This window comes from Drosophila willistoni, unplaced genomic scaffold, assembly GCF_018902025.1.
Source record: "Drosophila willistoni isolate 14030-0811.24 unplaced genomic scaffold, UCI_dwil_1.1 Seg572, whole genome shotgun sequence".
Classification (NCBI taxonomy): Eukaryota; Metazoa; Arthropoda; class Insecta; order Diptera; family Drosophilidae; genus Drosophila; species Drosophila willistoni.
In genome coordinates this window covers 160,222-180,353 of record NW_025814493.1, presented here as the reverse complement: position 1 = coordinate 180,353, position 20,132 = coordinate 160,222, and the positions used below count along the sequence as shown (strand labels likewise).

At 38.6% G+C, this 20,132-nt stretch overlaps 1 protein-coding gene across 2 annotated transcripts; it reads right to left on the bottom strand.

Annotated features, from left to right (window-relative positions):
- Positions 1–10,521: 10,521 nt before the first annotated feature.
- LOC124461639 lies at positions 10,522–15,719 on the bottom strand. Of its 2 annotated transcripts, XR_006955171.1 has the most exons (4): positions 14,553–15,719; positions 13,826–14,127; positions 13,555–13,770; positions 10,522–10,706 (listed from the first exon to the last, which is right to left on the bottom strand). XR_006955171.1 is itself a non-coding variant. In XM_047013142.1 (3 exons), the coding sequence occupies exon 1, from the start codon at positions 15,506–15,508 to the stop codon at positions 14,837–14,839; it is 672 nt and encodes a 223-aa protein (XP_046869098.1). In that variant the 5' UTR covers positions 15,509–15,719; the 3' UTR covers positions 13,551–13,770; positions 13,826–14,127; positions 14,553–14,836. The 2 variants fall into 2 exon arrangements, 1 of the variants encoding a protein (XP_046869098.1); XM_047013142.1 differs by lacking the exon at positions 10,522–10,706 and having other exon boundaries at positions 13,551–13,770.
- Positions 15,720–20,132: the final 4,413 nt, after the last annotated feature.

Below are 20,132 nucleotides of genomic sequence, written 5' to 3'. Positions count from 1 at the left end.
TCGAGACCAATGAATCAACCTTGTTCGAAAAGTCTATTAGGTAGCGATAATAGATTGACTACTAATGTTCAACCTCCACGAGCTTCTCTTGGAGCAGACAATTCTGCAGCCTCAGGAGCAATACCAAAAAGACCAAACACACGAGCAAATACTCGTGCCAATCCAAACCAGAATCCAAGAACTGTGGGACTACCTCGACATGCACAACCACGAAATTCAATTGCAAACCAGCCACCAGTAGTGTCAGAAGAACGCATTCAACAACTTATTTCCAATTCATTAGAAACTTATCGAGTTAATATTGCATCGGTAATTACCTAGGAAATTCGTAACGCCATGAGAAATTTGAGCATCACGGGAGTTCGCGTGGAATCCACCACTCTCAGTTGCTCCGCGAAGAAGTCTCGAAAATAGATTTAGAACTCGACCATTTAATATTCGGAGTAATCCAAATGCAATTGACCAAGAGATAGTACCAGATCGACCCGATCGAGTATATAGTATAATTTTTAACTGGCATATACGACTCACAGGGTCCTCCAAAGATATAACTGTAGAAGATTTGATTTATCGAGTAAATTGTTTAACAACCCAAAGTTTGAATGGATACTTTAACTTGCTTTATAAATTCGCTAATCTGCTCTTCTCGGGACCAGCCCTAACATTTTTTGGCGATGTCATCGAACCCGGAACGAAATGAACTGGTTCGATCTATGCATTCGTTTAAAAGAAAGGTATTCATGAAATTTTGCATGTAGAGACCCCAAACCTAGCCGCCTTGCGTAGGGAACGTCATAAGCATGAAGAATTTTTCCGCAGCTTTCGGTCAAGACAGCTAACGCGTCAAATAGGCAGTAAACGTATGGTGAATACGTTGTTGCATGATGAACCAGTAGTTCAACAGCTAGATGACGAAACAGTTGAACCTATGGATATGTGCGCATTGCGTGCACCAGAGAAAATAAAATGCTGGAATTGTGACGAATTAGGACATGGTTATCAGAACTGTTTGCAACAACGTCGCATATTTTTAGGCTAGTAGATGTGTATAAACCAAATTGTTTAAAATGTAATCCGCGTACGGGAAACCGCCCGTAGTCTTGGATAAACCAAAGAATTTAAGAATCAACTCAGACATGATTTTGACTTACCTAATACTAAACAGTTCAAACCATATTATGTGCGGTTGCAAGAGTATACCAAGCGAAGATCTGAACTATTTGACAACGCGATGCCGCACTCGCGATCTAAGCGACGATTGCGAACGTTCTGGACTAATAGACACAAGCTAAAGAAACTTACCATATCAACCATAATCAACCTGGATAACGACATACGACCTTTTATTGATTTATCAATAGATGGACAAATTTACACTGCTTTACTAGACAGCGGAGCTAACAAAAGTGTAGTAGGTGGAGAATTAGCAACAAAACAACCAAGCAATATTGCCCCAAAACGCGCGGTAACGTTAGGACAGCCGATGGGCAATCGCAACAGGTTGTTGGTACGATTACAAGCAATCTCACTTATAACTCGAAAAGCGCCAACTTAGAATTTCTCATAGTACCGACTATTACTCAAAAGGTAATTTGTGGCATGGACTTCTGGAGAACATTTGGTCTTTCAATTTCTCACATCCAATCAGACCCTAAAATTTCTGAAGTTTCTTTTCATTTATCAACGCTCTCGAGGAAGACGGACGTGTTTTTTTTTCTGTTGCAGTGTTTTTGATTTTGTGATTTTTAGCTCCCGCGCTCGCGCTCTTTAACTTTTTTTTCTGTTATTTGCGCTCATACTGCAGTCTGTTGTGTGTCTGTAATTTAGACTCTATAGTGGTCTCTTTATCTTTTAACCCTTGTATACCCTCAATATCTCGCTTTCTTATTATTTCTGGACCTCAGAGTGAGTTATATATTTTGATACCAATACATTTCTCATTTTTATTTGTTTGGTTTACTAATTCATCTTATTAACTCATAATGCCTGTCTGTTCGGTTAAAAATTGTTTGCAGCCCGCCCCACCTCTGAATAGTTTTATTTACTGTTGGTTGTGTAAAACTACAGTACATGTTAAGTTCGCCGGCTTTACATGCAGGGTAAAGGATCTTTTAGATCAAAAAAAGGGTCTCAAATGGGGATGTGAGTCATGCCGGATCGTGGAAGATGAAATGAATCTTTTCATGCGGCAAACAAAGGATAACCTGATGAGTCATTCCGCCAGTTTTCTTAAACTCTCGCAAGAGTTTAAAGCTGTCGAGTCTCAGTTTAGTAGTTTAACGCTACTGAGTCTCGAAAGCGTAAGAAGGCAGGAGAACAGACTTCGGATTTGTCCTTGTGTTTGCCGGTCTCCACATCTATATCGGTTCCGACCACTTCTCAACCAATGCAAACTCCAATTCCGCAGACGATGTCTGTAGTGTCCGTTTTGTCTGGGCAAGAATCCACACCCATGGATTTTGCCGATAGGGATTCTATCGATAGTAGTGCCGGGGTGCCACTTATTGCAACTGATGCTGCAATTAATGCGGTAGCTGATGCAATACCAGCAATGCCGAAACCATTGGTGGGAGTGCCACCTAACATTTTTGTTTCGAGACTTCTCCCTGATGCTACATTGGATGATGTCATGGCCCACATTCGGGCTAAACTGAATGTCTCCAATATATCAATAGAAAAGTTCAAATTTTCATATTCTAGACAAATTTCATCTTTTAAAATCAGTGTAGCAATTGAGTTCTTTGACTGTATCTGCAGTTCTAGCTTCTGGCCGGAAAGCTTAATTGTGAAGGAGTTTACATCCAGAAAAAGGAAGACACGGTGCCAAACAAGGATTCCTTCACCATCTATTCCTCTTTCTTCCTCATCTATTCCCACTCCTTCCTTATCTATTCCTTCTTCTACTCTATCAAAAAACTAACAACTTCCTTCTCTGTCGGCTATCAGAATGTCAGAGGCCTTAATACTAAACTTACTAAACTCTTTGTAGATAGTCTGTCCTTTGATTTTGACCTAATTGTCTTTACTGAGACTTGGTTAAAACCTGACGTTTTTGACGCCACAGTTTTACCCTCTAATTTCAATATTTTTAGACGTGATCGTACTGATCGTAGGGGTGGTAAAGTTCTTATTGCTGTAGATTCCGCCCTATCATCGGGTCTGATAACAATACCTGTCTCAAGTACTATCGAATTTATATGCGTTAAGATATCTTTTACTCGTTTTTCCATTATTGTTACCTTAGATTCTATTAAATTTATACTTGCACTACTTTCTGACAGCGACTTTTTAATAGTCCTTGGGGACTTTAACTATGACCACTATGACTTGGTCAACACTTAATGGTAGCAAAACGTTGCTGTCCTCTGGGTGTCACGATTTTATTGATGGTCTGCTTGAGCTTTCGTTGGCCAACTGAATTCGATTTCTAATACGTCTGGTAGATTTCTGGATCTGATTTTTACTTCTGATCCTAGTTTTTGTGAAGTATCTAAAACTAGTCCAATGGTGTTACCAGAGGATAGTTATCATCCAACTTTAGAGTTATCTATTGAGTATCCCAGCCGCGAGCCCATCTCCGAGTGTGATCGTACGGTACGCACCCGATGTTTTCGGAAGACTGACTTTGTCGCACTAAACAATGCCTTTCTTAATACCGATTGGACTAATTTATACACTTGTACGGATATGAATTCCGTCATTTCTTTATTTTATACCACTGTTGACTCAATCTTTAATGACTGTGTACCCCTAGTGTCTCCTCTGGTGACGCAAAACTCACCATGGTTTACGCGGGGGCTGTCAAAACTGAAGAATCTTAAGTCTAGGTATTACAAAAAATATAAAGTCATGGGTCTATCATCGGATCTGTCTCGATATTTGGTTGCTAAATCGAATTTTATTGTCTCTAATTCTAAATGCTATAATAATTACTTACAACGTTGCAAGTTTCAATTCTCCGAAAATCCTAAAGAGTTCTATAGTTTCGTTAACTCAAAGCGAAATTCTATCTCCCTTCCATCGTTTGCAGTTTTTAATAATGATGAATCTATTTCTAATTTATTTGCTAACTTCTTCTCGACTACGTACAATCTACTAAGTACAACTCTAGTCAGATATATCCATATCCTACAACGACAACATATCCAACTGCATTCTTAATCCTATTATAACGCAAAGTTCGGTAGCTAAGGAACTAATGACGATTAAGCCGGTATACTCACCGGGCCCAGACGGTATTCCCGCTTGTGTCCTCAGGTTCTGTGCGGAGTCGTTGTGCTCGCCTTTACATGTCTTTACTTTTTGAGTTGTCCGTTATACTGTCCGAGTTTCCAACTATATGGAAGGATTCGTTTATTTTACCTCTTCACAAATGTGGCAATAAATCCGACGTCACTAATTACAGAGGAATTTCTAAATTGTCAGCGATACCTAAACTGTTTGAGAAAATTATGACGTCTCAAATGCAGCATTTATGTAAATCTATTTTTTCGACATACCAGCATGGGTTTGTCAAGAATACCACCACAACTAACCTTTTACAGTTCACATCTTTTGTAATCCAAGGTTTTAAGAAACAAAAGCAAACTGATGTTATATATACGGATTTCAGTAAGGCTTTCGATTCGGTAAACCATGCCTTACTATTACATAAGCTGAATTTAGTTGGCTTTCCGGATGCTCTGCTTGCTTGGATTTCCCAATATCTAAGCAATAGGAGGCAGAGGGTTCTTTTTAGGTCCTCTCTTTCTAAGATCATTTGTGTTGAATCGGGAGTCCCACAGGGCAGTCACCTTGGCGCATTACTATTCACCATTTTTATTAATGATCTCCCCACCGTTCTTTTAAATTCCACAGTTCTTATGTATGCCGATGATGTAAGAATCGCTAATCGCATCGTAGACTCTCTCTCATGTCATACCTTGCAAGCTGACCTGAATGCTTTTCAGGGGTGGAGTAGGACAAACTTGTTATCTCTAAACTGTTCTAAGTGCAAAGTTATGTCTTTTTATAGAGGTTCTCCCCAATTAACGAGTTACTTTTTAAATAATTTCCCGTTAGAAAGAATTAATAATACTTCCTTGGTTGTAAAAGATTTGGGGATCTTAATCGACCACAAACTTAGTTTTAATCAGCATATATCCACTACTGTCAGTAGGGCTAAGAGTGTTCTTGGCTTTAAAAAGCGCTGGTCAAAGGAGTTCAAGGATCCATATACTACCAAAATACTTTTAACTTCTTTAGTCCGCCCCATATTAGAATATGGATCTTGTGTTTGGTCTCCTCAATATGAGTTTTATCAAAACAAATTAGAATCTGTACAAAACCAGTTTTTACTCTTTGCCTTTCGTGATTTGCGCTGGGATCCAACTGTACAACTTCCATCTTATTCTAGTCGACTTCAGTTAATTAACCTTTCTTCTTTAACTAATCGTAGAACGATGCTTGGTGTAACTTTTCTTTACAAACTTTGGAATGGTGAGATTGACTCTTCCGAGCTGTTGAGCCAAATTAACATTTCTGTTCCATCTAGAAGGACCCGCAATTTCACACCGCTTATACTTCCCACTTGCACAACTAACTTTCTTCTGCATGAACCTTTTCGTATACTATGTAGTGACTACAACAAACTTTGGCACGTTATCGGTTCCGAAACATCGCTTCCGGGTATAAAAACTACGATCTTATCATTCCTCGCTCGTAATTAGTTGTAATCATCTTTATTTTAACCTATCCTGTTTTCTTTTTATATGAAAGTTAGTTTAAGTTTAATTTTGTTTGTTTAATGTTTATATATGTAATACGCCTATGCCCTTAGGTCGGAGTGGGTAGAGGTTATAACATTGACTTTACTTAGGGTGATTCGTAACAGGCCCGGGCTTGGTGTCATATGGGCCACTTGTTCGTACTGAGCGTTGTACGACTATGTGCAATGCCCCCCAAACGATGTGTCGTTTAATGGACCAAGTTATTCCGTATCAGCTCAAAACTCAAGTATCAGTTTACCTTGACGACCTATTGATATTATCAAATCATTTCGATGAACATCTTGCTCATCTTAGTGAGGTATCTGCCCGTCTGAAGCAGGCAGGGCTAACCATTAACATCCAGAAGAGTCAATTTTGTCTGCGAAAAGTAGAGTACCTAGGATATATAGTCGGAGGGGGCACGTTAAGAGTTAACCCAGACAAGGTTAAAGCCATATCCGAGTTCCCAGTGCCGAAAACCAAGCGACAGCTTAAAAGATTTTTAGGAATGACTAGATGTTACCAGCGATTTATCTCACAATATGCAACTATCACCTTTGCGTTAACAGAATTAAGCGCAATGTGCTTTTGAGAACATCAAGTCTAAACTTAGCACTGCTCCGTTTTTAGCACACCCAAATTATAAGAAACCGTTTATAGTGCAATGTGATGCAAGTATGCTTGGAGTAGGTGCGCTTTTAGCCCAAGTTGATGAGTTTGGTTTCGAACGACCCATCACGTTTATGTCTAAAAAACTTAACAAAGCACAACGAAATTATTCGGTCACCGAACTCGAATGTCTTGCGGTAGTGTTGGCGATTAAAAGATTTCAGATGTATATTGAAGGCCATGAGTTTAAAGTCGTGACTGATCACGCTAGTTTGCGGTGGCTGATGAACCAACAAGAACTAAGCGGTCGATTAGCCCGCTATTGAATGAAGCTGCAGGGGTATAACTTCCAGATAGAACACCGGAAAGGTAGTGAAAATGTTGTTGCTGACGCTTTGTCGCGATCATTTGAAAATGAAATAGCTTCCCTGGAAATGGAATTATCTCCTGAAATCGACTTGTCCTCGTCGACATTTGAATCCGAAGAATATAGATCTCTGAGAGACAAATATGTAAAGGCAAATCTTCCGGATTTTCAAGTTATTAATCAATATATATATCATCGCACTGACTTTATGACTGGGAATTCAGCGGATAACGATAAGATGTGTAAATTGCTGGTGCCCCAAGAGCTCCGTGATTGTGTTATTAGAGCAGCCCACGATCCTCCCAACTCAGCCCATTGCGGCTTAGCAAAATGTTTAGAGCGTATTCGGCGTAACTTTTTCTAGCCAAGAGCAGTTGTAGACGTTAGGAAGTACATTCAACAGTGTGAGATATGTCAAACCTGCATATACCCAACATGTAAACTAAAACCGCCTATGGGAAACCAAACCATAAGCGAACGACCATTCCAAAGACTATATGTGGATTTTATCGGTCTTTTCCCTCGCTCAAAACAGGGAAATATCGGAATTTTTATCATTCTAGATCACTTTAGTAAATTTACCTTCTTAAAACCTTTAAAGAAATTTAACTCGAATGTAATAATATCTATCTTAAGGGATGATATCTTTAGCTGCTTTGGTGTGCCACAGTATATAGCCAGTGATTATGGCACTCAGTTTAAAAGCCAGGAGTTCACAACATTTATTAGGGATTACGGAGTGCAGCACGTATTTACCGCTGCGTTTTCTCCACAGGCCAATGTGGAAAGAGTAAACCGATCAATTAATGCGGCCTTACGGTCCTATCTCCGTTCGGATCAATGTCACTGGGATAAATTTCTCAGTAGTATAAACAGTGCTTTACGAAATCATATTCATGAATCAATTGGAATTTCACCCTATGTGGCGGTGTTTGGTCAAAACATGATAACCCACGGAAAAGACTACAAATTATTGACCAACCTCAATCTGCTGAATGAAGCTACGGTTCGGCTAGATAGACCAGCCCCCCAGACCCCCAGACCCCAGCCCGTAGTGGGCCCTCTAACAGCCGATTTTTTTTCTTTAAGTATCTTACAAACATGTGTTGAAATTTATAAGCATAAAATTTATAATGAAATTTCTATTTAGTAGGTTCTGAAAGTCATAACGTTGGTAACGAGAAGCAAGTTATATTTTGGTACCCTTCTTAATAATTCATCCATCATCAGGTCTGCTGACTGGATTGGACTCTACAAACTGTAAGTACGGCATAGCCGCCAAAAACTATTGGCGAAATATAACCGCTTGCCGCGACTACAAAGTTCGTTTTTTTTTTTTTGTTCAAAGTGAAATAAATGCTTAATGTAAAATTTAGTTTAGATCAAATTTATACTTATGAAATAACCCACATTTTTGTACGATTCCTCACACCGAATTAGTTAGGAATTATATATATTGAAAATTATTGTTAATGCTTCTATTATATAAGTAGGATACGAACTCCGATTTTATCTTCTTATCTAAAAGGCATATACGCTTTTTTTCTTTGAATTTAATATATGTATGAAATGATGAATTGCTGAGTGCGACAATATGGGTAATACTGAGTTTCCTTAGGTATTACAAGGTTGGGTGGGTAAAGAGAAGGCAATGACATCTAGGTCCTTCGAAAAACACCCATCACCTCTGCATAAAATCCCTATTTAGGTGTAGTCATTTATTCCTTATCTCTGTCTTCATTTTACTTATGTAGCTTAGAAAAAGTTATTTTAATTTTTTCAAAGTACCAAAATTTTGGGAAATTAACAGTAAAAAGGTGAGTGTAATGCATCAAAATATTGCATTTGTCGTATATTTTGTGATACTGTATAAATTTATGTGATTATGTATTGTCTATAAAAAATATACATATAAACTATAAACTATGAAAAATCCCGGTTATGACTCAGCTGGGGTGCCCAGTTATGCCCCTTTTTTTTTACTGAAATAGAATCATGTAAAATTGTCAAATGGCAATATTTTTGTTGTTGTTTAAAACAAGGAAAGGAAATTTACATATTAAAACCAGTTTGTCCGCGAATATTCTGGAAGATCTCGATCGGGAATGTTCATTCGAATTGCGCAAGCCAGTTATTTCATATGCAAAAACTGCGAAAGTGACATGGATAATAAACCATCACAACATTCCTTTCATGTTTTTTTATTTTCTGAAAATAATTTCTTAAGGTGACTCAAACCTGGGCCACTTTTTTTTCGGGCTAAAAAAAGATATCCAAATTAAATCTGTTCTAAATTTTTTTGAATAACTCAAATAAACATACTTTCTTAGGAAAAAAGTTGGCTTAGGTTAATATTTAAATGTTAAACTTCTTAATTTTTCATTTCCCGAAACTGAGGAAAAAATTTTCGGGCTAAAAAGATATTCAAATTAAATCTGTTCCAAAAATTTTTTGAATAACTCAAATAAACATACTTTCTTTGGAAAAAAGTTGGCTTAGGTTAATATTTAAATGTTAAACTTCTTAATTTTTCATTTCCCGAAACTGAGGAAAAAATTTTGAGGTTTTTCAAAACCCGGCTCATAACTAGGCCCTGTCCGCTACAAAAAAATTTTTTATTTAAAAAAAAAAAAATTCACACTTTTGTTCGATAATAGCATAAGCAAATTTGATGATATATCAACGCATTAATTCGTGCTTCTCAATCACAAAAGCTCGGTTGGTAATGCAGAATCGAGCGAACAACAGAATCCGATAATTAATGCTCCGAAGAATATGCTGAGCAGTGTTGGCCTCCTGCTCCATCGAACGATAATCAGGATCATGTCGAGTAATACGGCGGGTCCGTGTGTTTCGGGCCTGCTCCTGCAGCCTGTAGTCTCTATTGGCACGTCGTTCAGCACGTGCGTCTTGCCTACGATCTCGTTCGCGTGTTTTCAAATCATTTTGTCCATTATTTGCCATGCGTTGCGAATTTCTCTCGCGAACCTCGTTGCCATTTTCTTGGCGGTAAGTAAGACTCCGAATTGCAGCTTCCCGTCGTCGTTGTTCAGCAGATTTTCTCTTCAAGCGAGGCATTTTAAAATCTTACAATTATAGTATATTATAAATAAGTTGGCTTAAAAAGTAATACTATGATATATATGATTCTGAAAGTAAAATAATATGATAATATGATTTAGATATGTAAAAAAAAGGTGAAATTAAGATAATATGATTTAGGTATGCAAAAAAAAACTGAAAGTTGGTGTAACTTTTGTTCTATTTATCCGATCACTTTCAAATTTTGGGATCTGGGGTTTTATATTCAATATTATCACATATGTAAATATCATAGCGATACTCCAATTTTTATGAAAATGTTTCTTCTAGAGCTATATGATATAGTGATCCGATCCTTATAGTTTTCAAACTTTATTTTTCCCAGGTAATAAAAAGCTCCGAAAAAAAATTCAGCCCGATAACTCTTAAGACGGCTGAGTAAAAAGCGTATGCACAGACTGACGGACGGACGGACGGACGGACGGACAGGCGGACATGGCTATATCGACTCAGCTTCTCATGCTGATCAAGAATATATGTATATACTATATGGGGGGAAACGTCTCCTTCTGTGCGTTACAAACAGGGTATAAAAACACTCTTGACATGTATGTACTCTAGAAATTTAAACAACAGCCACCCTAGCATTGTCCAAGATTAATTTGAAGTTTTTAGGAGCGAGAAAAGTAACTCACTTCAACGCTCTATATACTTGGTACACATTAGGTTAGCTTACCTTGACATAACGGGGGAAGATTTCCCAGTCTAGGAAGCTCAATCACAATCGTTTCCGACGGAACTACCTTTTAGTATTGCTTCATCAGGGGGAAACTCCTTAGAGAATTTTAGGTATCCACTGAGCCACCGACTAGATGAGTTTCGTTCTCACCGTACCACATGTATGCTGTTTTTCCAACGCAGCAAGCACACTTAGTTTATACCTAATGGAGGAACCAATGCAGTAAGCGCAACGAAAAAAAAAAAAACGAAAATTTTTTTACACTTTTAAAAAACTAAATACATCCATATTAACCAGTTAGTGTAGAATATGGATGAAATAGAAACAAGAAAACTGAAAACTTTCCTTGATTTCCTGATACATTCACGCGAAACAAATTACAAATACAAGGAAATAAGGTATTGGTTAGACAACAACTACAAATTTAAAGAAAATATTGTATTGAAGAATCCAAACGTCCACGAACTTTTCAAGGACTCAATCGCATTGATAGACATAGCAGAATCAAGTCTAGAAATAATAGATTTCACAGATTCAGATGTAGAGATAATAGATATAGATGAGATAAATAAATAATAAATAAATAAATAAATTGTGTTCCCTCACGTCGGACCAGAAACTTTTTTCATATTCACCTTAGTAGATCTCTGACTAACTACTCTCTTCATGAACCTTTTCTTGCCAATCTTTTAACAACCTTTCTCACCTAATTTCTCCTCATCTTTCTGTCAATTCTCTTCGCGCTATACTTTTTAATCATCTACAGCGAAACCAATAATAATATTCTGGACTTGGATTGGTTGCAACAAATCCCTGACCACATTGGCTGCGAATCAAGGCATAGCTGGCACCTTATGCAAATAAAACACCTCCACCGGGTCGGGGATGTTTAGTTGTGTATATAGCTAAGCTATCTTTTTCAATTAATTACTATCTGTCTTTAGCTTCAGCTTTTTCGTCGACTGCTGTGTTAGTTGACGTAATTAATTAAATAAATAAATATATAAATAAATAAATAAATAAATAAAAATATTATTATTATTATTATTATTAAAGTATAGGATAGTTATAAACTATCAATCTAACAATATTTTACAAGCACGGGCAACAACTAAGGCCTTCAGCTTAGACGAAATCTACATCCTTACACTAGCCTGGAATTCTGGAATAATAAGATTAAGATAATAGATACAGAAGAATAGACTACAATAAAAATAATTAATAAATAAAAAAATATATAAATTGTAAACTCTCTATTTTTCAGTAATTAATTTCTTGGGATTGTCTTATATTTTCCGATTTTTATTTCTTTTCAAATTAATTGAACATGTGGTCTTATTGGCTATTTTTCCAGTGAGTGTGCTCGTATCCCGCCTTAGTGTATTATACCCTTTTAGTGTGACCAAATTCGTTTATCGGGGAAATTCACTGAGACGAAGAGCGGGATAATTTAAAATATTCTTAATGTTTACATTCGGCCAATCCTGACATTTGATCGACCTCGATCATACAACTTAACATACAATATACGTACCTATGTATACAAATACTGCTTATCAAATACATATAACAAACAGAAACTCACAGTTTTATCACACGCATGCATCCAAGGCTTGAGTCGGGCTGATTCTAAGATACCTTTGTAAGGCAATTGAGTAAGTTAACAATCGTCAATATCAGTGACTTCGTAACGGTCATTTGGAAGAACTCGATTTATCTTATAAGAACAGCGGTAATTCAATTATCGCTCCTGCACTGAGTTACTAATAGCGAACTATACACGATTAACTAATTTATACCAATCGGCTTGAGCTAAAGGTTCTGACAGCTTTCCCAAGGTTGGGGCCAACACACGGTTCACACGCTCGACCTTCCCATTGGCTTGAGGGGCAGCAGTCGCTACTTTAATATTTCGGTTTTCTACAAATTCAGCAAACTCAAACGACGTAAAACACGTACCTCTGTCGGAAATAACTCGTCTTGGTCGGCTATAATAATCGAAATATTTTTATAACGCGGCGGTAACTTCTTTGGTACTAGTGGAATTTACGGGATACAATTTCACAAACTTTGTAAATGCGTCAATCACTACCAACAGGTGCTTTCTTTTTTATGTAACACTCGGTAAGGGGCCTAAGTGGTCAACATGAATATTATCAATTGATTATCTATGCAGACAATCCTTCATAAACGCCTCAACCTTTGGATTCATTAACGGGAACCAGTACTTTTCTTTCAAATAGTTTACACATTTCTCAACGCCCAAATGACCTAGTTTCTCGTGACACCTTCTTATTAATTCCCTCTGCATGCGAATCGGTGCATACAAACACAGTCTTTCCTCAGCACTTTTTTGTGCACTATACCATCAATTAACTCAAATCCAACATCATTGCCTTTTTCAAAATTTTCTCTTAGTTTACGGATATCCGGATCTCTTATCTGTTCTGACTGCAATAATAAATCAACATATTGCGTAGACGCACCCACTACCCCAACCAGATTTGCCTTCACTTCTTTCGCTTTGGTTACATAGTAACGATTCTTTACTCTCTTGTATTCTACTCAATCTCGGATCAACAGAACTTTCATCTAAAGAGACGCAAGGTTTATTCTTAACTAGTCTTACTTGTTTGTCTCAAACGGTCCTAAATAATTCTTCCCTAAAGGAGCACATGGTTTTATTTTACACGGGTTTATCTCACACGGGTCTACCTTACACGGGTTTTTCTCACACGGGTCTATCTCACACGGTTTTATCTCACACGGGTCTATCTCACACTGTTTTCTCTCAAATGGGTCTATCTCACACGGTTTTGTCTCAAACGGTTTTGAACAAATCTTCCCTAAAGGAACACACGGTTTTATCTGAAATTGTTTTAAATAATTCTTCCCTAAAGGAGCACACGGTGTTATTTCACACGGTTCGGAACAATTCTAATTTAGAACGGCATGCGGTCCAATCGAATCTCTACTAAACTCATTTTTCTCTGAGGGGACACATGGTTGTATCAAATCGCTTTTAAACTCAGGTGGTTTAACTTACTCACATGATTTAACGCAACTTCCATCTTGAATGGCACACAGCTTGGTCAAATCTCTAACAGACTCACACGGTTTAACGCAACTTTCTTGAAAAGTAATATTCGGTTCACAAGGTTCTATTGGGACAATTTGGTCTCTCTTCACTAACAAATCGCAAGGATCAAAATTATTTAAACCTCGATAATCAACCCACATTCGTATATTGCCATCCATTTTCCGCACTAGGACGATAGGGGGAATTGTTTGGTCGGATTACATTATTGGCTAACAACTCACTGTTTTACAAACGATTCCCCTTTCATAATACGATAACCTTCTAGGACTACTATGAAATGGTGTTGTATCTGTCAGACATATTCTCATCATATATTTGGGCAACCCGTAATTAATTGAAAATCAGTCAATGTAATGCTCATGCACGATGTCTCGGCAATCACGCATCGCGCCTAATCCAAATTCACTGCCAACAGTAGTATTCCCGGTATCTGACAGCGTTGCACAAACGGTTTGTAACTCTGTTAGCCATTCTCGAAACGGGGATGCATTCATGTTTACATTAGGGTTATTACAATAATTATCTAGATCAGTGGTGTTATTACTAATGGTATTATGCTTAGGATATTTAGTAAACAGGGATGCACAGAAGGATTTGTAAACAAAAGCAATGGTACTCTTTAATGATGCGGAATTCTTTTCATACTTTCTTACATTTTCAATCAATGAGAACTTAAGACCTATATTAATCAAGGCGTCTCTACCAAGAAGTAGTTGCGTCGGCATAATATTATCGGGAATAACTAAAAATTGAATTTTATATTTTTTGCAAAACAGAACTAAAAATTTAACTGCTCAGCCCATGAAAAGAACTTTTAAATAATTTATCGCAATCCAAATGCGGCATCAACGCTCTACTGGCGAAACTTACTGGGCTTCCGGAATGTAATAGGGCAAAAATATTACTAACATCAGTGCATCCCCCTTTACAAGATATTCTTAAACTTACTAATTCAATAAATGACTTATCATCAATGGTGTCCGGGTCTTCACTAGCGCTCATGGCGGCAATCTGGGTTCGCATTGGACAATTCCGGTATTGATGGCCCACTTTGAAGTACCGATAGCAACTTTCTTTTGGTCTCTCCGGGCATATCTTCTCCTTTGCAGCAGGCGTAATGGCCTGCGAACGAAGTCGGACGAGCCTAAAGAACGTAGTTTTTGGATGGTGGCTTAACTGTCTGAAAACGCATCATCTTCTCTCGCAATTCGTTTAGAGAATATTATTATTCCTTAATAATACAACGGTGCGGACAATCCGGGTCGATCTTGTAGTCCGTCAACAATGTATTTAACCACATCGGTGTCTTCAAAATTGCCCTGCTGCGCAATATTTCGTAGAATGATGAAATACTGCAAGAGTGACTTTCCTTTGCCAATCGGGCGCTTTCTCATTTGGTTAGCAATCTCGTAGTTTGTCATTTGAAGGCCAAATACTTTCTCAAGGACATCCTTCAGCTCGTTCCAGGTTGCAGTCTTTTTATATGTCATGTATGCTTTAGCAGATCCCTCCAGCAGTCGGTTGCCCAATGACCAACATTGGGCATCACTCAGTACATGCACTCTTGCCGCTTTCTCCAGCTCACGAATCCATACGTGAATGGGCAGATCACCATCACGAGAGAATTTAGGTACAGTAGTTCCGACATCTTTCAACTTCATGCGGCAATTATATTCCGGTCCGCTTAAGTTCTCCTCCAGCTCCATAACACGTGTTTTTAGCTCCGCCAGGTTTTTACGTGCTGTATACAATTCGATTATACTAAGAATCGAAGCCAATTCATCGGTTTCGCTCGCTTGTGCGCTTTCACGAACATGCACGTTCGCTTCTGGTCCTACAGAGGTCTCACGAGACATCGTCGGCAATTTTTTAGCACCCACTTGATCCGGTGTACTTGGCTGCATAATGTTTCCCAAGCCGCGCTGCTCAATAAGAGGCTCCGGACCAATATCCACAAGTTGTCCGGCAAGCACATTTGCAGACACTGCTAGGCTGACTGCTGACCTGCTCTTCGGGTCTATCAGTCTCTCCAGACTGATTCTGTGCCATGACTGCTTTTACCAATGCTCGCAATTGGTAAATTGACGCTTCTTTGTCGCAAGGTACTTCCTTGGCCACTAGCAACTCAAACAATGCGTTTTTGTTTAATTTAATGATCTCGATGAATTTCATGAAAAACTCCACACCTGATTTGTAAACTCTCTACTTTTCAGTTATTAATCCCTTGGGATTGTCTTTATATTTTCGGATTTTTATTTCCTTTCTAAAAATTTGCACATGTGTTCTTATTGACTGTATTTCGAGAGAGTGTGCCCGTACCCCGTAGTGTGACCAAATTAGGTTATCGGGGAAATTCACTGAGACGAGGAGCGGGCTTATTGAAAATATTCTTAATGTTTACAAATGAAAATTTAAAGATATGTCTTTAGATATTGGAAGTGTTCAGTGACTCCAAGCTGGCTAAAATCCAGTTTCGAATATCTAGACATGCTTGTTTTTCAAGAAGACAAAATTGGAAAGATTCTTGCATGAAGTTGTTAAAAAACATCTGAAGAAATTCTCTGGGAAATCTAAAACTAGATTTTTCAGTGGAGAAATCGGTAGTGGATTATTTTAGTTGTTCAATAGGTAAAACATTGTTGTTAAATATCGTTCAGCCATTAAAGAAATTTAATTAGTTACTGTAGCAGTGGTTAGCAGTATATGTCTAAACTCTCACGAATTTTTTATTATTTTCTTTCCAAATGTTGTGAAGTTTTACACAAACTATGTCAACGAAACACATAAAACCTACTATAATCTAACTGTCATATCTAAACCTAATAAATTTTTAGTTAGCTACTTGGTTAATTCAAATTGTTACGCAAGAATATGGTTAGGTATTTTATTATTCATTATTAATCCACTTATGGTCTATAAAAAACAAAATTATAACATTATTAAATTTCGAAATATTTTGTGAATACTATTTTCTAAATTGCCTGAAATTAATAGTTATTTATGGGCCATTAGAGAAATAAAAAACATAAATAAATATATAAATGTAATTATGCGCTTTGAATAGGTTAGAATATTTAACTGTCAATTTTTACACAAAGATAATGTTTGGGCTCCAACTGAAGCCTTTGATAAAAAGAGAAAACGAACGAAGAGAGAGAGAGAGAGAGAGAGAGGCCAAGAACAGCGCAAGTTACTTTGAAGTGACAAACTTGGAGATCCGTTACTTCAATTCTTTTCATTCTTATTTCTTCTATGGAAATTTCCAGAACTTTGAATTTTGTAAAAGACAGCGTGGTTTGCTGTACTTGAATTATACTCTTGAAATTAATCTCTGTCGATACGGTTGCACCTTCTGTGCCCGCCGACAATTGTATTATAGTTTTAGGTTAAGAAAATAAAGCAACTGGATAAGTCAACCTGGTCATCTCATTTCTTCCCAATCGCAAGTGCCTCAAAGCCGCCTCGGTGGAAATCATCCGAAGGCCGCATCATATAAAGCGAGCAGTTTGGGGCTTCCCATGGGCGAGGACAAAGGACCTTGTATCTGCATATTTCACGCCTTGATGGGAAAAGACCTGGATTTTGCCTCGAGACCTGGATTTCGGTTTGTTGGCATGGACTTAAAAAATGCTCAAGCCTCTCCGGATCTGAGTGAAACTTAATTAATGCAGAAACATTTTCCAATGGTGTTTTCTTTTTTCTCAACTTCTTTTCTTTTCTTGTTTTCCTTGCTTCAGGACGACATATTAAAGAACTTAACACGCTCCGAGTTGAGCTTTGTTCCGACCACAGACGACGATGGCAAATCGATAACATGCGGCGATGTCGTCTCCCGTTGAAAGCGTTTAAAATGCAAATAAATCAAAGACAAATGACAAATTGTGAATAATTTGCCTAAGGGCCAAAGCAGAAGAAGGAGGCATTCGGCCTGATGATGAGGGGAGAGGAGCCAAAATTGCCCCAGAGAGTATACAAAGTTACATATATATAGTCGTATGTGTGTGATCATGCATGCATTGAGTTGAGAGAGAATTATTTCAACACCTTTCCTCAATGCAAGTATGTGCACAAATTTATCATTTCATTAGTAAACTTAAACTTTAAAATAATCTGACCATCATTAACTACTTGTCTAACAAAATGATATCTAATGTCCACGTGCTTCGTCCTTGAATGGTGTACCGGGTTCTTTGCCAATTGCTGCGCGCTGAGGTTATCGCCATACAAAACGGTAGATGTATCTTCCTCTCCGCAACCATGATGATTAATCGACGTAATACAATGGCTTCTTTGCACGCTGTTCATAACGCCATATACTCTGCTTCGGTGCTGTTAAGAGCAACACTCCGCTGCTTCTCCGATTTCTATGATATCGGTCCGCCAGCCAAAAAATATACATATCCTGCATAAGACTTGCGATCAATCCTATCGCCTGCCCAATCTGCGTCCACGAAACCAGTAAACGCCGCATCCGACTGCTTATAATGAATCTTGAAGGCAACTGTCGAAGCCAAATGTCGTAAAACATGCTTAATGGCTGCAAGGTGTTCATTTTATCACAGGCTACCTGATACCCTGCTTCTAATGGTGTTGCAGCTGGTCTGCACTGAGCATAGCCATATCGCTCCAGTAGATCCTTGATGTACTGTGAATGACCCAATGATATTTCGCCCAATTCGCCATTACGGTGAACCTCCATGCCAAGGAACAAACGCACAGGTCCCTTGTCAATACATTCCAACGCTGCCATAATCTCCTGTCATCCTATAAGAAGATCGTCTACATAGACAAGGATTAGTGAGAGATTACCTTTTATTTGCTGTTTGTATAGACATGGTTCATTGTCGCAAGGTATGAAACCATTAGCTCGCAAAACACTATCGAGTTTGGAGTTCCACTCCCGTCCAGACTGTTTGGGTCCATATAACGCCTTTGACAACAGAAGTACCTTACTTTGTCTTCAGTTGCGTATCCTTCGGGCTGCCTCATGTATACTGTATCGCCCAAATCACTGTTTAAGTAAGCCGTGCATACATCCATCTGGTGTAGATACAATTTTAACTGCGCTGCTAGGGCCAAGATGAAACGAACACTCTCCAAACGACATACAGCCGAGTATGTTTCATTGTAGTTCACTCCATAGCGCTGTGAACATCCTTTTGCTAATAGTCTCGCCTTAAAACGCTCGACTTCTCCCTTTGCATCACGCTTTACACTGTAGACCCACTTGCAGCCAACAGGTTTATACCCTTCCGGTAGCGTACTAAGCTGCCAAGTGTGATTTGACATCAAGGAGTCATACTCCTTTGGCATAGCCTCACGCCAATGCGAAGCAAACGGACTACTAAGCGCCTCATCATAGGTCTCTGGTATGATCACCTCACTTGTAATCAATGCGCTTAAAATGTTGAACTGCTTCTTTGGTCTGCCAGTCCTTCCACTTCGAATCAGCTTCGGCCTGCCGGGTCTAACACGTTGTTCAACCACAGGTTCTGCCACTTCTTGTTTAACTGCCATGTCGAAATCTTCGCTACTGCTGCCCTTCTCACTGACCTCTGCATCAGAGTCGTCTGTACTGCTCAAGTCATCTGCTGCATCAACAGATCCTGAATCGTGATCATCCGTATATGGAAAATCAAACTTGACGATATCACCATTCGAATCGCCATTGCCGAAACGCTCGTCGAACAAAACGTCTCGCTTCTCAACAATTTGCCTGGTTTCGGCGTCGTACAACCGATACCCTTTCGCATTTCGAGAATAACCAACCATTCGGTATTCTTTGCCCTTTGGATCAAACTTGCCCTTATGATGTCCTTTGTCCAGTGCCACTGCAATAGACCCAAAAACTTTAAATGACTTATTGATGGTATCTTACCATTCCATGCTTCCATTGAAGTCATGTTAACCAGGGCTCGAGTTGGTGACCTATTTCGCAGATAAGCAGCTGTATTAACTGCCTCAGCCCAAAGAGATTGATGTAGACCAGACTGGATGAGCAAGCATCTTGACATCTCCACAAGAGTTCTGTTAACTCTCTCTGCTACACTGTTCTGCTGCGGCGTGTATGGTACCGTGAGCTGACGCAATATTCCATTGCCCTTGAGAAACTCGTCAAACGACTTATTGACGTACTCGCGACCATTGTCGCTCCGGATGCACTTTAGCTTCTTTCCAGTTTGCCGCTCTGCCATGTTTTTAAACTCGACAAACTTTCCAAATACTTCATCCTTTCCCATTAGAAAATATACAAATATGCGACGTGACCTGTCATCGATAAATGTCAAAAAGTATCTTCTGCCTCAAAGGCTTTTGTATCAAACGTACCACAAACATCTGAATGCAGCTTCAAGATTTCCTTAGCTCTGTTCTTGGTCGAATATGGAATTGGCTGTACTGTGATCTTGCTTACCATGCAGATCTTGCAGAGTTGAAGAAGAACGACGTTGAGTCAAACGTTCCCATGCCACGGGCCAAATCCTTCCGTGCAATTTCACCCAAACTGCCATAGTTGAGATGTCCGTACCT

What these genes read in the sequence shown, in the direction of transcription:
- LOC124461639 (XM_047013142.1), bottom strand. Translation starts at nt 15,508, where the DNA reads ATGCAGCCAAGTACACCGGATCAAGTGGGTGCTAAAAAATTGCCGACG.